This window comes from Protomyctophum parallelum (genome assembly GCF_964188405.1).
Source record: "Protomyctophum parallelum genome assembly, chromosome: 11".
NCBI lineage: Eukaryota > Metazoa > Chordata > Actinopteri > Myctophiformes > Myctophidae > Protomyctophum > Protomyctophum parallelum.
In genome coordinates, this window is record NC_139707.1 from 31,075,667 (window position 1) to 31,089,654 (window position 13,988).

The 13,988-nt window shown below is 42.3% G+C and overlaps 2 protein-coding genes across 3 annotated transcripts; one reads left to right on the forward strand and one right to left on the reverse strand.

Moving 5' to 3' along the window:
* Positions 1-2,602: 2,602 nt before the first annotated feature.
* LOC310867148 (E3 ubiquitin-protein ligase TRIM39-like) lies at positions 2,603-5,054 on the reverse strand. 2 transcript variants are annotated; one of them, XM_083776980.1, is made up of 2 exons: positions 4,984-5,054; positions 2,603-4,308 (listed from the first exon to the last, which is right to left on the reverse strand). In XM_083776980.1, exon 2 carries the CDS (start codon positions 4,297-4,299, stop codon positions 2,647-2,649), a length of 1,653 nt encoding a protein of 550 aa, XP_083633106.1. In that variant the 5' UTR covers positions 4,300-4,308; positions 4,984-5,054; the 3' UTR covers positions 2,603-2,646. The 2 variants fall into 2 exon arrangements, with proteins under 2 accessions (XP_083633106.1, XP_083633105.1); XM_083776979.1 differs by having other exon boundaries at positions 4,960-5,016.
* Positions 5,055-5,852: 798 nt separating this feature from the next.
* LOC310867176 (histamine N-methyltransferase-like) lies at positions 5,853-13,316 on the forward strand. The gene is made up of 7 exons (XM_083777037.1): positions 5,853-5,939; positions 6,310-6,458; positions 7,144-7,196; positions 8,024-8,131; positions 9,568-9,698; positions 10,101-10,194; positions 12,624-13,316. The coding sequence occupies exons 2-7, from the start codon at positions 6,322-6,324 to the stop codon at positions 12,974-12,976; spliced, it is 876 nt and encodes a 291-aa protein (XP_083633163.1). The 5' UTR covers positions 5,853-5,939; positions 6,310-6,321; the 3' UTR covers positions 12,977-13,316.
* Positions 13,317-13,988: the final 672 nt, after the last annotated feature.

Below are 13,988 nucleotides of genomic sequence, written 5' to 3' on the forward strand. Positions count from 1 at the left end.
TAGGATGGAGGGGGGAACCAACAAATCCAGGGGCTGAGACTGGATTTCATTGGGAGATGAAGTCCAGCCATGTGTGGGCTTCAATGACAAGTCCTGGAGTAACAATAGGCGGTCAACTCTCCTCACCGTCCCTCCCTCTGTCTCCAACAGAGAAAGTGTATTTGGTCTCTCTTTTAGATGAGAGTTTAGTGACAGAGGAAATTGAGGGCATTGAGAGGGCAGACATGCCAAGACACAGGTGTCTGATTCAAACTCACAAAGAGCACCAGCCACCCCATCAGATAGATTTTCCACCTTTTATGTTTTTGTGGCATTTTATGCTTTATTCAAGAAGAGTATAGAGAGACAGAAGCAATAGCAGATAGTGTATATACACCAGGACTCCAGACTGACCTTTTTATCACCACCCTCTTAGAACCACTCCAAAATACATAATAAACATATATTTTTTCTCTTTAACTTTTGTATTTGTTTGACAACTATGCCTACCATGCCTGTGTAGGTCTTGCGTTGCAGTAGTGGCCAGGGCCAGTGAAGCTGTGGGGTAGGAGTAAGAGTTTCTATAACATACAGTGAAATTGTTTTCATGATATTACATTTTTATTTAATTAATAGGACCCTCCCACCAAATTGGAAGCCAATTACATGTAAACAGTATGGGGTATCAAAATCCAGTTTGAAAAGATTTTGTGCCATGACCCTTATATGATTTTCTTTGTTAGATTAGATTTAGCATTCTACTACTGAAGGTTAGGAGACAAGACAACTAGTCCATGCATATTATTAATTATACATTCTCTCATTGGGCTTCTTGCCAGTTAGAATTAGTGAAATTAAACTGTTCTTTATTTTTGCTTGTGACCCCCTGGAACTCATGGAACCCTGAAGGAACTCACAGAACCTGAGGTTCCCATGATCCCACTTTGAGAACCACTGGTTTAGTTTGGCTAAACCAGTGGTTACATGCTATGGAAGCAAGTTTGTTATTTTAAGCATTTATGTTCCGAGACATCTTCCATAAAACCTACAGTATAAATGATCTTGGATACTTCATAAAAAGCAAAAGTTAAAGCCTCAATCTTATTTCTAGATCATTTAGCGGCCTATCATTTATTTTGTATGTACCTCTATCAACATTGTGATTTTAATATCATATTGTAAAAATAACATTTATAAATTATGCCATAACATAGGCCTAAGCATGGCAACCACTGTAATTATCATAAGAATTTGTCCGAATTTTATTGAGAGGATGGCCCCTTGAGATGCAGCTAGCATAAGTAAAACATTACATACCTACAAATACACACGTACAGGTCCAGTTAGCATAAGTAAAACATTACATACAGTAATACACACGTACAGGTCCAGTTAGCTTGCCCACCATCTCCCAACCTCACACCCCCAGCCCTCAACTCATTTTAAACAAATAAAAATAACACCCGTTTGAAGTGAGGGGCGCTCTTATCATCTATTGTGTCATATTGTTAATGGGAATACTTTGTGTAGGACTGAAATAGCCAATTTGCTCGTCTACATATGACTTATGTTAATTAATTGTACATTCATTGTCAATGGCATTCAATGTTTGTGTTGGGACACAAATCTACACTATAGCTGAATATATATAGCTGAAAAAGAATGGAGAAAACAGTACTATGATGACCTGTATCAAAGTTAGAAATAAATGTAAATGCAAGCAGTATTAAAATCATAAACATATTGTTTCGAGATGTGAATACAGGGAAGTCCTGAAGCTACAGTAAGCTGCATAAGGAAATGTAATGTGCAGTGTGCACAACACTGTTTGTGCAGTAGCCTATAGTGAAGCTATAGCACCACCTTGAGGTGAGCCTCAGAAATTGACACATTCAATGTCAATTCTTCATATCACTCACACACACACACACACACACACACACACACACACACACACACACACACACACACACACACACACACACACACAAGGTAAGGTATCTGTTCTAATTAATACTGTTACAAATTACAATGCAGTTTTGTGCAACTGTATAAACTGTTGAACAGCATTTCTGCCAGGAATGCTTCAAAGCACAAAAACCTTTTTGATTTATTGATTGAATACTTTATTGACGATTTTGTTACTTTTCAGGATTCACATTCAAAAGTAGCATATCCACAAGCTCACTTGATACTTTTGATGCTTTTGTGTGACACTATCAAGTAGCTATAGGCTAGGGTGTTAATTTACGGGGGAAAAAACAAAAACAAATATATATAATATATAACAAATATATCAATAATCTACATTGTAGTTCGAGGTTCCTTGGCCCTTGACCGTAGCCTTGTAAGGGCTGTTCCTCTGGTTACTGACTACCTAAACCACATGATAAGGACTTTGGAATGTTACGGTCCTTGTTTAACACGGCATGTGTGTGTGTGTGTGTGTGTGTGTGTGTGTGTGTGTGTGTGTGTAAATTATGAAAATAAATCCTTAATTCTTGTAAACCTGAGTGGCCTGGCTGTTTGGGGACTAGTCTGGGAAGGAAGAAGTCCACTTTTTATGTTGCACCTAGAGACCCCAAGCCTGGGTCACAACATTATAAATGAACCTTAAATATACACACACATCACAATGAATATTGTCACGGAAAGCTGAGGATGAGTCTAATTTGTGCAACTGACAGGAGAGATGGTCAGGGGAACAACGTTTTCACCACAGTGGTTGTTATGTGGATTGAAGTATGGATAGAGTTTCTCAGTGAAGGTGCAGCCAGTGAAAGAGTAGATTAGAACTCTGGCCTCCACATCATAAAAGGAGACCAGACCTTCCTCATAATCCACAAACACTCCCACTTTCTGTAGGTTCTCTCTTAGAGTGAGGAGGACAGGAGGGTTAGCAAGAGCCTTGTACTCATTTCCATTAATCATATATATAGACCAGGACCAGGAGCCGTTTGTTGGAGTCGGTGACGGTGCGTTTATTCCCTTCCTTTCGATGGACTCTCTCACTACTCCTATATGCCAGCCAGTCTTCCCTTTTACTTGTATCTCGTAGTAAAACCTTCCTGAGGAAAAGCTTTGTTTTCCTAAAACAGAGTGTTTAGTGTAGAATCTCTTTCTGTTGTCTGGGAGGATCTTCTTTACATCTCCATGACTCAATTGTTTTCCATCGTCAGACAGGATGAGTTCGCACTGTGCTGTATCAGGGTCCAGAGTTACATCCACTGCATATTGCTGGATCCTCCTCAGCTCAGCATCACCCAGCTTCTTCATCTCTTGACTGAGTGTCTTCTCCAGCTGAGCCACAGCTGTGCTCACAATTCCCACATATGAAGACTGATGGACCTTGACCTTTGTCCAGTCTTTGGTGGATGGAGGGATATTGATGGACGCGAGGTTCTGGAGGAGGTGGAGGTGGTCTTCAGTATGTGAGAGTTGCCTCAGCTCAGAGCTTCTCTTCTTTAACTCAGTGATTTCCTGTTCCAGCTCTTTAATGAAGCCTACAGCCTGTTTCTCTGTTGTTTTCATCTTCTCTTCAATCACAACAATGAGCTCAGCCTGGCTTCTCTCAATACAGCTCACCAGAGCAGTGAAGACCTGCACACTGTCTGCTATCTCTCTGTCTGCATCTTTCTTGCTGAGGTCTACTGAGTGCTTGACCTCCTGAATCTTCTCTTGTCTCTCCTGGATCATCTGCTGAACTTCGGCCTCTGTCTTTCCCAGCTCAGCCTTCTTTCCATCATATTCCTCTTTCAGAGATACAATTTGGTGTAACTTGTGGTCTGACTCAGTGCAGAACTGACAAACACACACGTTGTCAGTCTTACAGAACAGCTCCAGAGGTCTGTCATGTTTCTTACACATCAAGTCTTCCAGGTTCTTCACAGGGTCGATGAGTTTGTGTCGTTTAAACGCTGTGACTCTCTGATGAGGCTCCAGGTGAGTCTCACAGTAGGAGGTCAGACACACCAGGCAGGACTTCACAGCCATGAGCTTGTTCTCAGAACAGATGTCACAGGACACTTCATCTGGTTTAGCACGTTCCTGGATTGCGTTGGAAGTTGTTTTCGTCTGCTTTGACTTCCTGAACTGATCAACCATCTCAGAAATGAAAGTATTGACAAAGATCTCTGGTATTTTACAGAACCTTTTGTTACACAGTGGACACTGCCACACATCATTAGTGTCCCAGTAATGTGTGATGCAGGCTTTGCAGTAGTTGTGTCCACATGGAGTGGTGACTGGATCGGTGAACACATCCAGACAGATAGAACACAGGAACTGCTCTTCAGACAGGAGACTGCTGGCAGACGCCATTTCTACACACTGGGAACAAAGGTGAAAGTCAAGTCAGTTGTCAAGTCACACACGCACGCGCACACACACACACACACACACACACACACACACACACGCATGATCTACACGTTGTAGATCAGCCACTTGCAGCTGCAGCTGGTGAAAGTGCCCCGAAACGTGAAGGAAACTCGCCAGAATGAGCTCACGTTGTGAGCTTGTAGATCAGCCTGCGGACTCTGAGAACATTCAGAAACTTGCAGCTGCTAAAAGTGCCCCGAAACGTGACGAACACTCGCCAGAATGTGAAGAAGCGTCGCCCCCGCGGCGAGTTTTCGTCACGTTTCGGCGAGTTTTCGTAACGTTTCGGCGAATCCTCAAGTTAACTCGCCAAAAAGGATAAATGCGGCGAGTATTCTTGTTACCCACACACACACACACACACCAGTGCACCAAAATGCAAAGAGTAAAACGTACTTCTTAAAGGATACTTCTTATTCATACCAAAACCCTGATCAAGTTACTGTAGTATTTGAGAATCGCTGCAAACACACTTTGAGTTTACCTCACTGAAACACGCCATTGAGACAATTATGAACCACAAAATTAGAAAATATGTATTTTTGGTCTGTATTCTGTATTGAAAAGTTTTACGTAGCCTATGCTCATTGCTCTGCTCACCTGTCAATGTCTGTAATTCGTTACCGTTTATACAAAATCCTGTTGATTTGAAGTTATTGTAGATCTGTTGTCAGTCACACTGCTGTGGTTTTTACTTTCGCTTTTGTAACGTCATTGAGATTACGCAACAGCAGCAGTGATATCTTTCATGATGTGACAAAGTGCAGAACACACACTATGCTACACGCGCGCACACACACACACACACGCACGCACGCACGCACGCACGCACGCACGCACGCACACACACACACACACACACACACACACACACACACACACACACACACACACACACACACACACACACACACACACACACACACGCACACACACACACACACACACACACACACACACACACACACACGCCAAAAAGAGCTAAGACTAAAGAGTAATTTTGCTTAGCATGTCTCCCTCTAGTGGCTGCCAGGGAAGGAACCAGCACAGTGACGAGGTGTCCCCTGTCCACCAGAGACTCTGACCCAGTGGCTTCCCTCGGGCTAGAAGATACCATATTAGCTTCCCTCGGTGTACCAGTCCATACCAAAGTGTTGCCGCAGCTTGCATCACGATGCATGCCGCCAGCAGCACCCACACAGACACGCATCGACCACACCGCATGCTGATCGTTTAATTGTGAGCAAATCAGTTTGGGTCTGAATCATTGCAATTGCAAACTATGCTTAAGCACGAGAAATCATTCACTTGTAAGTTGTGGCACGTCATGACATGTGAACTCTGACATACCAACATGAAGCAACACACAATCTTCTTGAAGCTAATATTTACTTTTGTGTGACATAGTAGCCTATATGACAAAGTAGGCGGGCTGTTAATTTTCTGGGGGTTCTGCCTCACAGCACTGTTATGCAATCTGTATTGGAACAAAGCTCGGTCTGGGTGGGACTGGACAATAACAGCTCTGCTCTGTAACTCAAAACACAGTCTGCTTTGCCTTCTCCCTCCACACAGTCGAGGTAAATACTTTTAATACTTCTTATTTGCATGTTTTATGACATTGATTCTCAATTAAGAATAATAATGAATAGACATGGATGGACAGTTACATGGTGAAACCAAAAAGTGAAACCAAATTGATGTCGATCTGATATTTTCTGCAAAAGCAAAGTGGCTACACTCTTTTATACTTTGGCTATTTGAAATGAACCGATGCACAAGCCCACAACAAGTTGAATAGCAATGCATGAGCTTGCAGATCTGCTATTTTGAACAACTTAACTTTTTGCCTACAAATTATACCAAAAGGACAATGTGGATATTTTGAAACTTTTAAGCACTATTGACATGCATAAAGTAGGGATTGATGTGTTTAATGATGGGTTACAGGTATCTGTAATAATGGCTACAGAGGAGAAGCAGGCTGGATATGGGGGCCGTTATGCACAGGGCTTCCAGTTATACGTGAAATTATCGCAGGAACACAAGGCCATCCTGCAGTGTTTGGACTACGTCCTGACTGGAGAAGAGTTTGAAAGGTAACGCATGCAGGACATAATGCCTGGGAAGCATACTGTGTTGCATTATGTCATGTTTATTAATGTGAGCAGTGAGCGCACCACAATAGTATTTTAAAACAGAATAGTATAGTAACAAACGTTACTATAAAATTGGTCAAACATTGGCCAAATTGTCAAATAGGCAAAAGAAACGCTGATCTACACGCTCGGAATGCCTCGTGTTGTGAGCTTTTAGATTGTCTATTTTCACAGCATTTATCTGTGGAATTGAGTCAAACTAAATTTGTGCTAATGCTTCAACTCATACATTCCAAGTGCTTGTCAGGGTGGACGGTCCCCAGTTCCAAAATGATCCTTTTTTGGGGGGGTCTCGGCCTGATAAGGTTAACCACTGATGTGGATAACTGAAATGCATGTCACACAACAACCTCACTTTAAATCACGCTTACCAAATTAGTCTTTGTCATTTTGAGACAGATGTCCTGTTTCATGTAATCCTCTGCTTCAAGTGTGAGCACAGTTCTCATTCAATAACTAAGGCGTGTTAATGGACGCAATATGATTTCATAAACTTTTATTACCAAGCCACTTGCTTCCAAATGCAATAAATATGGTAATCAGCCCATTTCCCCAACTAATGGCACAGTGTTTCCTCGGCTGAATTTGCCTAATGAATATTACATTTCTCATTACTACAAAACAGGATTGGAGCTAGTAAATCCCACCTGCATGTTCTTGGTGTTGGGAGTGGTGCAGGTACGTAGTCTTATCATCTCTGTCGGATGGATGTGCAAAACTGCCTGTTACTTTTCAGGATTACTTTGTAGTAGCCGTGTTCATGGACGATTCTTATTTAGTTTCTCATGTACTCAATTGTGTAGACAGGCTTTCAAGAGGTGTGTGTGTGTGTGTGTGTGTGTGTGTGTGTGTGTGTGTGTGTGTGTGTGTGTGTGTGTGTGTGTGTGTGTGTGTGTGTGTGTGTGTGTGTGTGTGTGTGTGTGTGTGTGTGTGTGTGTGTGTGTGTGTGTGTGTTAAAGACAAGTGTGTATATTTGTTACGTGTGTGTGTGTGAGAGAATGTGTCCATTCTCTTATCTCTTATATTTCACAATTATTGTGAAATGAATGTCCTCAAACCTGGCAAGAGCTTATAGGATTGAGTGTACTGGAGATCAGATAAACCTTTATTGATCGCCGCCAGTAAAGGTACTTGTGGTGAATGAATAGTACATACAGTACATACATACAACAGAACAGAGCATGCTTTTGCCTTTTTTTAAACCCTACCCATTTTAACCAAATACATACATACATACATACATACATACATACATACATACATACATACATACATACATACACACATGCACACATACACACATACACACACATACTGTACTGTGCCCCCTTGCAGCCTCCACCGTTGACAAAACTGTTGAATGAAATTGAAGTGCTGTACATTTTAAATGAGTGACAGAACAGATGGCTGGAGGAGTACAAAGCAGCAGTTCTCAATGTGCACTGCTGGTCTGCGAGCCACTGACCCGGGTCGTTAATGCTTTTCTCATTCATTTATCATTATAGGGGAGATCGACACCCATGTGCTGTCTGTTCTGCACTCCTCGTTCCCTGATGTGCCCATTGCTGTCGATGTAGTGGAACCCAGCACTGAACTCACAGAGCAGTTCAAAGGTACGGCACAGCACTCCCATTTCAAAGCAGCGTACATGGACTCATTGAAACATTTTGTCACGTAACCACTTAGTGAAGCGGCCCTAAGTTTCGCTCTGTACTACTAGGTACGCTCTAGGTAGAATCTACGCCAAATATCTTTGCCAGAAAATAGCCAGTCTCCAAGCTCACAACGTGTCGCGTTGCACCCTTGGGCTTAGGGTTAGTTAGTAGCATAGCATATCTAATCTAACAATATATAATATAATATAGTTCATGTCATTCTATCATAATGTCATATCTATAAATGCACTAAAAGTCTCTGTACGTCTGTCTCTGTCTAATCCACGTAACTCGAGAACTGTTCGCCCTACCAACTTCAAATTCGACACACCACAGGGGGTGCAGTGGCCGGTGTCGAGTCGGTCGGACCCACGGTTTTCCAGAACCACCCCAAAAAGGCCTCTTCTCGGGCTCTGGACATGGTCCATATAGGAGGTGGCCTGTTCGGACATCATTCGGACGTCTGCATATACTCCATAAATGCAGATGCATGCCTGACAAAGAACTCCATATATGGGCATAAAAGGGACATATACATAATATCTGGGTGGGGCATGCATTTCCAACTTGCATCGTTCCAAGTAGGGCAGTGCCCAATAGGCACCGCTGTAGAGGCTCCAACTTGTAAAGTGTCTTTGGCTACTTGTATACATTTGAGATGTTATTATGTTTAATATATGAATATTTCAAGATAACGTTTACTAGGATGAACAGATTGATAGTAAACTAGAAAAAGGTCTCCACCAGTGCCAAGTCAGGTTGTGGCCTCCTGGTGGCGCTATAATAGGCCTATGTGAAAAGGGTGCCATTTGTTCTTACACCATTGATGGCAATTGGATGATTTGAGGCATTTTGTTCCAAAAAAATTGTTTTGCAAAAAACAATTCCTCAGCCTAGTATGAAAGTCTGTGAAAGATTTCACGTTAATTGCACGCTGCGTTCATGATTTGAGGCTTTTTGTTTCAAAAGGGCCAATCCTGCAAACTTTGAAAGCCAATGTTAGCCAATTAGGATGGAATATGAAATATCGGACAGATCCATCTTGAACACATGACTATAGAGATAGTGTGTAACGATTTGCGGGATTTTTGGACAGAATCTGGAGGAGTAATATAATTTCAAATGTCGGCCTCCTGGTGGCGCTATAACAGGCCGTTCTGGAAGTTTTGGGGCAGAGGTTCATCGTTGGCATCCAGGGAGTGTGTGCGCAGACAGACGGACACACGGACGGACACACAGACGGACGGACGGAGTGCAAAACATACTCTTTCCCCATGCCTTCGGCCTGGTGGAGACAATAAATGTATAATTGTTTTAAACTAATCTGTTAGTGATCAGATGGTATATTTCCTTCTTCTTCAGCTAAATGCCTAAATTGTAAATTGTCTTCGCAGCTTTGCTGGCAACTATTCCCCAGCTGCAGAAGATGCCGTTTGCGTGGCACCCCCTGTCATGTGCAGAATACCAGAAGAAAGTCCAAGACGATGGTGAAACCAAACGATTTGATCTCATACACATGGTTCAGGTATAGTGTTAGTGTGATTTGTAGACAGTTTATATTATGCTAATTATGTTACAGATTTACTCATAAATATTTATATACATTCTTGCATTCTCACACACACACACACACACACACACACACACACACACACACACACACACAGTTCATAGCTATGAGCTTGTAGATCTTCCTATTTTTATTTATTTTAAGTATAAAATATGGCTAAAAATGATTGTGACACATTTAGCTGGGGACCCTCTGGATATCCCCTGCACCTCACTTTGAGAACCCATGGTATATAGCGCATGCACACACACACACACACACACACACACACACACACACACACACACACACACACACACACACACACACACACACACACACAGATTTTAAATATGCCCACTGCTATGTGCTGAACAGATGTTGTATTACGTGGATGACTATGCTGGCACCATCAAGTTCTTCCACAGCCTTCTGAAGAAGGACGGAAAGCTGCTCATCGTCCATGAAGGAGGTCAGTAGGTCACACTGCCTTGGCCGCCTGCCCAGAGAGCAAACACCACACCAAGTGTAGGCTATATTATACAGTATATCTTTGCTGTTGGGCAGAGACCTTATATCCAAAACCGTTGGACATGGAGAAAAGAACCTGTGTTTAAATGGATCCAATGTAGTTATTATTTAGTCACACTCACAAGCTCTTCTCTTTAATTATTAATTGATTCAATATTTGTAAAACCCACAGGCACACTTTTCCACTTTCACTCACCATCTATGAGCTCACAATGTGTCGTGCAATGTGACACGTTTGTGACCTTTTTTTCTTTTTTTAAATACGGACATACAGTACAAGGTTTCTGCCTGATCGCAACAATATCGATTTATGCTACACAGGTTTTCACTGCTTAGAACTATTGCTATTCACCCAGGACGATCAAGCCACTAAAACAAGCATTCCCTGTACTGTGAAAAGAAAAAGAACCAGAACCATTTTATTTCCAGGACGGCAGGACCAGTAGTATGTAGGACCGGTAGTATGTAGGACAATGGACCGGTACTATGTAGGACAATGGACCGGTAGTATGTAGGATAATGGACATACAGTACATGCAGATAGATTATAGATACCAGTGGTTCATTAAGGCAGGCTGTTTTCAACTGGTGGTCCGTGGAGGTATTGCATGTGTTCCCTTCCCTGACCCTGCATTCAGTACTGTAGGAAAGTCTTTTTCCCCCTCCATTTTATTTAGTTTTATTTTGAAGAAACTTTGTAACTGTGTATGCAGGGACGAATTGTTTTCATAATCCTCATGCCCCATGGGGGGGGGGGGGGGGGGGGGGGGGGGCATGAGGATTATGAAAACAATTCGACATAAGACTTGCCCTCTATAACTAAAATAAAAACACCTTAAATATTTTATTTCTTTCATAAATAAAGAACCTTTCACTCAATAGGAACTGCTCCCGTCGCAAGTTGTCATATGTCCATGTGTGGTCCAGCCCTATGGAATGTATGGACTGCACATGCTAATAAAAAGCATTTAAAATATTGCTTCTATGCTCATATTATCCTTACGAAGTATTAAGTTGTTTTTATTAGCGTATGCATTCCATACATTCCATAGGGCTAGACAATAATGGGCATATGACATCATCAACTTGCGACAGGAGCAGTTCCTATTCAGTGAAAGATTCTTTATTTATTAAATAAATAAAATATTGAATGTGTTTTAATTTTTTAATTTTAGTTGTAGTGGGCAAGTATAATGTTTTAAGGCATATTTGTCTTATTAGCCAGGGATCCTTTTAACAGTCATTATTTAATTTCAAGCTCCCCCATCACACCTCACCCATCAAATACTTTCTTAAATTTCATGGACATATTATTAGTTAAGAAAATGGGAACCGTGAGATAACCAGTTCGATCCTGGGCTCCCCCAGAGTTAGTGTTGAAGTGTCCTTGAGCAAGATGCTGAACCCCTAATTGCTCCTGATGGTGCCTTGCATGGTTTCCTCTGCCATTGGTATGTAAAGCGCTTTGGATAAAAGTGCTATATAAATGCACCATTTACCATTTAGATTGGGTATTTTCAAAAAAATCAAGGATAATGTAGTTCCAGTATCACCCAGGCCCCACCTTGAGAGCCTTTCAGAAGCTTGTTCATAAATAGATTGCAAAGATGGGAGCTGTCTCATGATCATCCCTATCTTCTCTGTGGTCTGCATCAGAGGGACCAGTTTGAACTTTTAGTTGCACGGAAAGGTTAGCCAAACAACCTCAGATGGCATATCTAAGACTCTCTTTACTACATAAATACTGGGTGGATGGATTTGTTTTTACATCCGGATAACCAGTCCAGCACAGGCTTCAGACGTGCCTTCTCAGGAGACTTGGCTCAGATCTGAACCCATTTTATTTGGCGTTAGGAACCCGTTACGACCTCATGCCCTTGCTGACGTCGACCCCAAGCAGGGTTCGAATCCACAACCATCCGCATTAAAAGGCATAACCACTACTACTAGCATTACTGAAATATAACATGTTTGCTATTTTTTTTTCAACAACTTTTGTCAACATTTGACAAAACATATAATTTTCGGAAATACCCCAAGTCATGTTTTCAACCTAATCAAATTACCCCCCTGTACTTTATGAGATCGGCTCTAAATTTTGATGCTGCAAGAAGGGGCTATCGTCTCAATACATTCTGACCAATATCATCCTCATGCAGTGGCTAGGCATCAGTGCAGTGCATTCCTATTTTCACATAGCCATATAATCAGAGATCTCTCTTCGAATATGCAAGACTAGTGTACATTCCTAACAGGAAGACCAAAGGTCTCCACACTGGTCATCTCCCCCCCACCCCACCCCACCTCACCTCACCGTCACCTCCCTCTGCAAGTCTGTCTAATGTTCTGCTTCATCTCACATCCATCCAGCCAACACTGGCTGGGACATCCTGTGGAAGACTTACAGGAAGGAGCTGTGCAGCAAAACCATCTCCGACTACCTCTCGGCCGGAGACATCAAAGTCCACCTGAAGAGCCTGGGCCTCCAGTACGTGGAGCGCATCATCCCCAACACCCTGGACATCACCGACTGCTTCGTCCAGGGCAGCGAGGCAGGAGAGCTGCTGCTCGACTTTATGACGGAGCAGGACCACTTCCACCGGTCGCTCACGCCCGAGCTCCGTGCGGGCATCCTGGATCTGCTGCGCAACAAGTGCAGCATGGTGAAAGATGGCAGGGTGTTGTTTGACTGTAGCTTGAGCTGCATAGTTATTTCACCTTGAAATAATAGTAGTGTTCTGTGTCTGTGATGTTTTTTTTAATGCTATGTTTATTGAGCACTGTAGTCGCATAACAGAGGATGTACATCGAAAATAAACAATTGAAATACATTATTTTTAGTACAGTCATTCTCTTTGTACCATTATTTAGTTTAATGTCTTTTATTTTCTCATTCCTAAGCCTCCCACCCTTCCCAAGGTTTGTCCACCAGTAAACTTAAAATAACAACAATATCAATTGCAGTAGTAGGCCTACCAAAACTAATATTAATCATAGAAAATACCATTTAAAAAAACAAAAGAAAACCAAAATGGTGGCATAAGTTAGCCATATCATATTGTTGCTGTCGGGAGGAAACCTAACTAACTCTAATTTTGAGTTTTTTTAATTTGTTTTGTATAAATCAGTGCTATTGAACACCCGTTACTCTGTATGTGTGTGTTGGTTAAAAAATGCAGTGAGCAAAAGTGCAGGGCGCTTTTATCATACATCATCATACATTTCGTGCCTGTGGACGGTGGAATTGTTGTGGTGGATGCATCCTGGTAAGATATTAAGATCCATAAAAAGATATCACACACCTAACACAGGGGTGTTACTTACCCTAACACCCCACAATATCAACTTCGACCCGCAAGTGATAATCTCACTGGGCAAGTTGATGCTGTGCATTGATCAGCCCTGTGTCTGACTTTCTGCACAAGTTTTCAGTGCCACACACGCAGACGTGTACATCCAAAAACTATTGCCTAATAATTAGCAGCGGTGGCCTAAGGGTTAGAGGAGCGCCCTTGTTGCTGAAAGGTTGCCGGTTCGATTCCCAGGACGGGCAGGAAAAATCTGGGTGGGGAAGGGATTGTCATCACTCACCCAACACCACTGAAGTGCCCTTGAGCAAGGCACTGAACCCCTAACTGCTCCCCCTGGAGCTGCTTAGTGGCCAACAGTATTTAAGACTGGTTGTACTGGTCAGCTCCCAGGTTTTAATGTGTGTGTGCAGGGCGTTACTGAAAA

Excerpts from the sequence above, each read along its gene's own strand:
- LOC310867148 (XM_083776980.1), bottom strand. The coding sequence starts at position 4,299 with ATGGCGTCTGCCAGCAGTCTCCTGTCTGAAGAGCAGTTCCTGTGTTCT.
- LOC310867176 (XM_083777037.1), top strand. The coding sequence starts at position 6,322 with ATGGCTACAGAGGAGAAGCAGGCTGGATATGGGGGCCGTTATGCACAG. Across the intron at positions 7,197-8,023 it reads TGGTGTTGGGAGTGGTGCAG|GGGAGATCGACACCCATGTG; the intron begins GTACGTAGTCTT and ends TTATCATTATAG. Across the intron at positions 8,132-9,567 it reads ACTCACAGAGCAGTTCAAAG|CTTTGCTGGCAACTATTCCC; the intron begins GTACGGCACAGC and ends TTGTCTTCGCAG.